Source organism: Pteropus vampyrus, unplaced genomic scaffold (genome assembly GCF_000151845.1).
Source record: "Pteropus vampyrus isolate Shadow unplaced genomic scaffold, Pvam_2.0 Scaffold140, whole genome shotgun sequence".
Lineage (NCBI taxonomy): Eukaryota > Metazoa > Chordata > Mammalia > Chiroptera > Pteropodidae > Pteropus > Pteropus vampyrus.
In genome coordinates this window covers 3,848,771-3,856,507 of record NW_011888921.1, presented here as the reverse complement: position 1 = coordinate 3,856,507, position 7,737 = coordinate 3,848,771, and the positions used below count along the sequence as shown (strand labels likewise).

Genomic DNA, 7,737 nt, shown 5'->3' with positions numbered 1-7,737 from the left:
AATCTAATTTCATATATCGAACTTAAACTTAATTCTTTGTCCTTCAAGCTGGGGAAAGAAGCTAAAATATATCAAGTGTCTTCTTTGTGCCAAGTAACGCTAGCAATATTTAGGCAGTCTCCTGAAAATGAACTTTTATTTGCTCCAAGAAAAAGAGTCAAATCATATGAAATTTACCAAATAATGGATTAGAATAGGTTTTTTTCAGTGCAATTATAGTAATCTCTATAATTATGCAGTATACAGTTACTTCCAAGTACAGTATCTCACGTAGTTTTATTTTTTAAATTCTATCTTATTGCTCCTTGAGAGCCCTCAAGTTTCCTGTCTTTCTTAGGGTGGTGTTCATCTCTTGTTCATGAGGTTTTTCTCTGACTTGAACTGAGTGATTATTTTACAGTTCCTCTAACCTTTCTTCTATCATTAATTACATTTTGGTGTAACCCCCCCACCCCCCAGTTATTGTTTATTAAGTACTAATGCATAGTAGTTATTCTTTACTATATTTACCTTAGTAATTATTATATAATTTATGATATGTGAATGTCGCCATAATTTAATTTTCTAACTATATTTTTTCCAAGCAAATTGAACCATCCTTGTATCCTAAGTTGTTTCAGAAAAATCTAGATCCAGATGTATTCAATCAAATCATTAAAATTCTGCACGACTTTTACATTGAGTAAGTTGAATTTTTTTAGGTATACTTTCATATTGTAATGCTATGTTATTTCTAATGGTTTGGGAAATTCATTCATTTTGATATCATATTACAACCTTCTGTATAGCAGTTAGTTTTCTAGTAAATTTTACTGTTGCAGAAGTTGTAAAGGTGACAAGTGCAAGCAGTAATAAGGGAAATGATTAAATAGGAGGAAAAAAGACTTTAAATTTTTTTAAAGAGAAAAGTAGGGTATAGAAGTGACAGTTTTTAGCAGATTATTAATGTCCATGCTAAGCCTCATATTTTAGAATTTTATAATTTCTTCAATTGACTTGATAAATTTCTTCATTTGTGCACTTAAAATATAGGTAGCATCCAGGGAAAAAAGATAAATGAAGATCTTTACTTATATATTGTATAAGTAAAGAATTAAATGAGCTACTTTTAGTGAATTATTTGTTTTATATTTGGTTTATTTCAGGAAAGAAAAGCCATCACTCATCTTTGAAATCTTACAAAGGCTTTCTAAATTAAAAAGGTTTGATATGGCAGTGATGTTTATGTCAGAACCTGAGAAAAAAAGTAAGTTCTGTGAAGAAAGCTTTTCCATATTCCTTTATTCTTGTATTGTTCCCTTACTTTTTTAACCAACTATTGCAAACATTTATTGACTATTTACTATGTCCAAAGTACATACAATTAAATTTAAATTAATTACAATTATATTAATTTAATTACAGTTTAAGTAAAATTAATTAAATCCCGACAGTAACATTATGAGGTGTCGGTATGATTTTTTTGCAAAGAAGAAAACCAAGGCATAAAGAGATAAGGAACTGCGACCAAGGTCATGTAGTTAGGAAGTCAGACTCAGGATTTAAACTTAGACAGTCCTGCTCTAATCTGGGCTCTTTTACTTGAAAATACAATAATAAGAGTAATGGTTGAGCACCTGCCATAGGAAGCATGGGTACACAGGAGGTACATCCCATTTTGTGAGAGCTAATTTCCTTGAGCTTGTTTGATTTAAGCTGGATCCTCAAAGTACAAGAGTCAATTAGATGAAGGGGGTAGGGAAGAGTTTTAGACTGAGGAAATAATGTGTGCATAGGCTCTGAGGCAGGAAAGAAAATTGAGTTGAGAAAATTAAAAATGCAGTGTGGCTAGGTTGTAGAGTTAGTTGGTAAAGAGTGGCAGGTGATGAGCCTGAAGAATTAGATCCCTTACTTATTTCTCTATTAGTCTTTGACAGAAAGTGTCTATCTTGGGAAACTCTAATTTAAGTAAAATCCAACTGCAGAAACTTCAGTTACTCAGAGTTTTGGACTATATTCTAGTTTTAGGAAAAAGAAAAATCATTAGAATGCCAAAGTACCAGACTTTTTTAGATTTAAAAATAGTGAAAACTCAATGTGCCATTTTCAGATCTCTTGGACTAAACAAACTTACGGCTCCTTTCTTATTTCTTTGTTTCTAGCAGTGACATTGAATGAGTCTCAGTCACTATGAAAAATACTCTTTACATTGTACTTTGGGAAGTATATTTGTAATGTAGAGAGATTTTTAAATATAATTTAAACCAAAAGAAGTTTCTGCCTTATCCTCAGTGAATCAAAAACAGTCCCTGAAATTCTCTAAAAAGTATTACTCTAATTACTATTCTGACCTCATCTTCTACCACTTTTTTCAATCACTCTGCCCCTTCACACCACTTAGTTTTTTTTTTTTTTTTAATATACTGAACTGCCAGACTTATTTTAGCCTCAGGGGCTTTGCATTTGGCTGTTCCCTTAGCCTGGAATATCTTCCCACATATCTTTTACCGTACTTCATTTAAATTTCCACCTAACTGTCACCACCTCAGAGATACCTTTCCTCATCAGCCCTAGTTAAAATAACTGCCTGCCTTCCCTCCCTCATCACTCTCTGTCTTCTTACTCTGCTTTATTTTTCTTTGTAATATGTAACTAGCTGACAGTGTTTCATGTATATGTTTGTTACTTCTCTCCCTGATAGGAGGAAGGCTCCATGAGGGCAGGAGCTTCATCTACCCTGTTCTCTAGGCTTCAGCATACAACAGAGCTTAGTACATAATAACCTCTTAGTTTAAGTGTGTCGAATGAATGAATTTCTTGCCACTATAATGTAATAAGTTCAAATATACTCAAAGAATGTGAGTTGGCTCTTCAGACGGTTTACCAACAGTACCATCTTGGTTGGGTCATCACTGTCCACTAAGTTAAACATGGGAAACTCTTAGAAAGGTTCCTGCTATATAACTAAACATTTAATAAATATTAGCTGCTGTGCTCTTTTATTATTGTCATTATCATTAAACACTGTTAGCTAGTTTAAATATTGAGAAATAAATAAACAATAACAGTATTTTCAAAAATGTTGAGTGTTGACCATTCACTGGTATGAAAGATAAAGATTTTACATGGCTCATAAGATCTTTTAACTTTTAATAGTTATATATTTTGTTACATATTATAAAAATGTATTACTAGCCCATCAAACATGATTTTTGTAGATGTTATTGCTAATTTTCAATTTAGAGTAGTGGTATAAAATTTTCTTCTAAAATAAAATTTAAGTTTGCAAAACAATTATAATAATAAGTAAAAGGACACTTGTTAAATAGAGTAAAAACTTTAGGAAGCTCAGAATGAGTTAAGTTTAATCTGTAAGATTAATGTTGAAGATAGGGGAAATTTTTTACTAGAAAGCAAAATATTCCCATAAATATCATTGGATTGCCATATAATTTTCTGTTTTGGGGTTGGCTTTTTAAATATCTGAATATTAGAATTTATAAATAATCCTAATGAATAATGCCTTTCAGGTGTAAAAGTTTCATTTGACAGATCAGATTACTCTATAATTTTTGTTTCTTAGTTTTTATAAATGAGGATTCACATGAAAAATTTTTTTTTTCTTTTTCAGTTACACATGTATTATTCAATCACATAGACAAATCAGGATTGAAGGGTAATTCTGTTGAAGAACTCAAGAAAAGATATGGTGGTTGATTCCCATTTTTACTGAAATTATTGTCTTTGACTTTCATATATAAATTTTCTACAGAAAGTGTTTTGCTTTTAAGATAATGAAATCATACAAGAAAGTACTGTCTTTGAATATGTTGATTAACTGTAAAGTGAATTGTGATTTAACTCATGAGAAATGTATTCAAGTGAACTATTTATGTCTTTTTCTGAAAATAAAAATAGAAATAATGAAGTATACTTGTAAAGGTCAGTATTTTATAAGTCATTTAAATGTTAGATATAGATACAGTCTTTAGTGCCCTGTTAATGTAACATCATATTTTCATGAGTTTTGTGACCACATGACCAGATTGCTTTATTAGCATGTGAATAAAGTTATATTTGTTTACAGGAAGTTTAGGTAACTAGATTGTTTCTTTATAAAACTTTTAAATATCATCATGCCAGTTCACTAACAAAATCATTTGCAGGATATGTTTTTAGTACTATGTTGAAAAGATACTTTTAATTGGGTTTTTTATATAGGTTAATTGAAGAGTCACAGCATCTTTAAATTTTAATGCTTCAGCTTTTTTCCTTATATCCACGTTACCTATTAACTTAAGACACATAATCTAAATTGAGGCATAAACAATTTAAAAACTAGGAATGTGTGAAGAAGTAGCATGTAGCTTGCCTACATGTGTTGTGTGTGAGTGTGGTGTCTATAAGCTTTTGAAAGCAGGGCTCTTGTTCTCTTTATCTTAGTTCTGCATAGCCCTGGCACAGTCCTTTGCACCTGGTTAGGTCCTTCACTGACATTTATACAGTTTAATTGAATTCGACAGCAAGAATCAATTTTAGTTAAATGTTTAAGTAGCAACCTAGCAAATTTTGGGCATCCTTTAAGTTGTTAAAACCAACTTAAATTTAGAGGCTATCAGACTGTTAAAAAAAATATTAGGTCACCATCATATAGCTGTTAGCATCAATAAATCAAATTTAAAACTTTTACACTGTTGATAATTTTTTTATAGTCAATATTTTTTTATTAATTTTTTATGGTGACATTGGTTAACAAAATCCAGTGAGCTTCAGGTGTACAATTTTTTCTTTTTTTAAAATTTATTTAGCTGTTGATAATTTTTGTTGCATAATATTATGCCTACAGTTGCTTGAGGAATAATCTATTTGCAAAGATAATTTCCCCAGTTCACAGTATAAGTTACTGAAATGATCATAATTTGCTTAGCCTCAGTGTTTTCCAATACACTTAGGATAGAATTTATTAATGTTATGCATTGCTAAATGTATTGTCTTATGGTATATGAACAAGCATTGACATTTAGTTTTTTATGTATAGCTTATATATAAGCTTTATGTATTGAATTTTGAATGACTTGAATTTTTCTCAAGTCATTAATTAGAAGTTGATTTTGATATATAGAAAAGCATTCTAAAGGCAAAACAGTTCCTTTGCATATTATGTGTCCTTAGAAGAAACTTACAAAGTAGTCAGGGCAGGTAGTGTTATTGCCATTTTTAACATAAAAAAGGGAGACTCAGTAAATGTTTGTGATTACAGAGCTAAAAAATAGAGCAAGTTCAGAACATGCTTTCTTCTAACTCTTAATCCATGGCTATTTGAACTACTCTGGTTGTACTATTTATGTGTGTTACTTGTTTAGGTACTGGACTGAAGAAGGATAAATCCCAAGATTTACTTCATTTGCATTTGAAATAAAAAATATTAGCCTGTTTTCCATTATTACTAGTTTAGATGCTCATTATTTAACTTCTGCATTCCTGCAGTATTCTTCTAATTGGTCTCCTGTTCTAGCCACACCATCAGCAACTGACCCCTCATCATTGCTACCAGAATGATCTTAAAACTCAAATCACATGTCACTCTTTTGTTTAACCTGTTGAGTGGCTCTCCATCACTTTCAGAAAACTGGCTTCTTTGTCACTGCATGGAAGGCCCTTCATGATATGGCTCCTATCACCTCACCCATCTCCCTATAACCAAGCCCCCACAAGCACCCTACTACCTGCAAATCCCTCCATTCTTACGCCCCTCCATTCTAAGCTGTTCTCTGCCTGGACCATGCTTTATTCCACGTTCACCTGGATGATCATTTCCAATCCTTCATGTCTGAGCCTAGATGTCTTTTTCTTGGGGATGCCTTCCTCGATCCCATCAGGTGAACTTAGTGTCCTGCATCTTGGGCTTCTATCATTGCACTTGTCACCTCGTATTATTGTTGATACCTGTTTGATTCTCTCACTAGGCTCTGAGATTCTCAAAGGCAGAGGGTATGGCTTTAATTTTTGTATTTGTAACACCTATCATAGTGACTGGTATATACGTTGCTGAATTTAAAATTAGATCCACAAATCAGACCTCTGTTAAACCATGAGTTTCAATATTAAGTTTAAAAGAAGGCTATCACTATCATATAACAAATGAGTTGTCCTGAAGTTTGTGTGCGTGGATGACGTGATGAATGTAGATTCAGTGGGAACTAAAATTAGTTCGTATGCCAGTGGGATTATAAACATGCAGTGTGTTTTCAAAAGATGATTTCCAAAACTTGTTACTTGGCACATAATATGAAGTTAATAAATATTTCCTGAATAAACAAATGAATGAATTGAAACACTAAAAGAAATGAAGTATCCAGATAAAGAGCCTTTTAAGTCTGGTTCAAAGCACTTCCTCGAACATTAAAAAACACCTTTTCATCATCAGTGGAGATTAATTATCTTTTACAGGATTGTGTTGAGATAGCTCTTTCCCCCTAAATGGTTTTTGAATAATTAATGAGTGTGGAACAGGAATAGGATTTTCTCTTGTCTGGAACTCTTATTAGTCATAACAGTTTAAACAAGTTTAGTGATAATATTAGCTGCCACTTATACACATACTATTGTGTGCTAGGCACTGTACCAGGGGCTTTGCATATATCGTCGCAATCCTAGAAACAGGCTCTGAGAGATAGAATGTCCTGCAAAGGTGAGAATCAAGCAGAGTCAGTCAGATTTAGACACTCAGTCTCTTCTATGCTACAGTCACTGCTGAACATGGTAGCACAAAAGCAGGACCACTGGAGAAGCAGGCTGGCAGCTGGCATTTCTTTGGTGTTACTGCCACCCACTGGATCTTCAGAAAATAGCAGTTCATGACTGAAAGCACATTGATAGGAATCAAAGTAAAAGTGAATTTTAATTTCTTAGCAGATCTTCAAGCACACCTAGCAAATGCAAAGGTATACTCTTTGATCGTGTTGTCCAATATTGAAACATAGGAAGAGGAAATGGTGAAAGGAGGGAGTGTGGCCAACACAGTTTGTAATGGCTGGTCCTACATAAGTTCTTTAGTTCATTCAATGTACCACAGACAGGTCCTGCAGGCCCACTCTGTGCCCATCACTGTGGTGGTTAGATTGGGTAGTTGGCACATGGGAAAAGTTGTTAGTGTTTGTTTGGGCCCCATTCTGAGCCTGATTCACTCTGTCATGGTTGCCTGACATCCTGTGCCATGGTCACACAGGGAGACTCTGAGATCACTGGGGGAGTATCTAGGCAGGAGCACACCTCAGTCATTGCCCAGCGAAGGCCACGGCAGAAACTCCACCTTAGAACAAGCAGAGCTCCATTTTCTACTGTGTCTCAAGGTCTCTGTAGGGACTAGAGGGTGTATATAAGGGGAATTCTTACTCTCTTTAATACTTCGGTATATGGGACCTGGATCTAAAATATCAGACTGGACTTTGAAGAGGAAGCAATGTCACAAAAATGCAGTCAGAAATGAGTTTGCAGAAATGTCCTTCCTGTGACAGGGAGGAGGTTCACGTGTATATGCTTGTGCGCATGTTCATGTACGTGTGTTTGTGGTGGGAAATGGCTGAGTCTGTACATGATACTCAGGTCTGTCTTAACTACTGGCATACAGAGATACCTGTTCTTTCCCTGCGTCCTAGTTTCCATCAAAAATTGTCTTGACGTTTACTTTATGGACTCATTTAAATAATAAAATACAGTGATTTTTGGTATTCTCAACTGGGGTAATCAAATATGCAC

General features: G+C 33.7%; 1 protein-coding gene across 1 annotated transcript in view; it reads left to right on the top strand.

Moving 5' to 3' along the window:
* Positions 1–5,422, top strand: part of RPAP3 (RNA polymerase II associated protein 3) — a 32,002-nt gene extending 26,580 nt beyond the window's left edge. The window contains exon 16 of the mRNA XM_011368338.2: positions 3,611–5,422. Within this exon, the coding sequence (XP_011366640.1) occupies positions 3,611–3,696 (86 nt within the window). The 3' untranslated portion in view covers positions 3,697–5,422. The remainder of the gene's footprint in view (positions 1–3,610) is intronic.
* Positions 5,423–7,737: the final 2,315 nt, after the last annotated feature.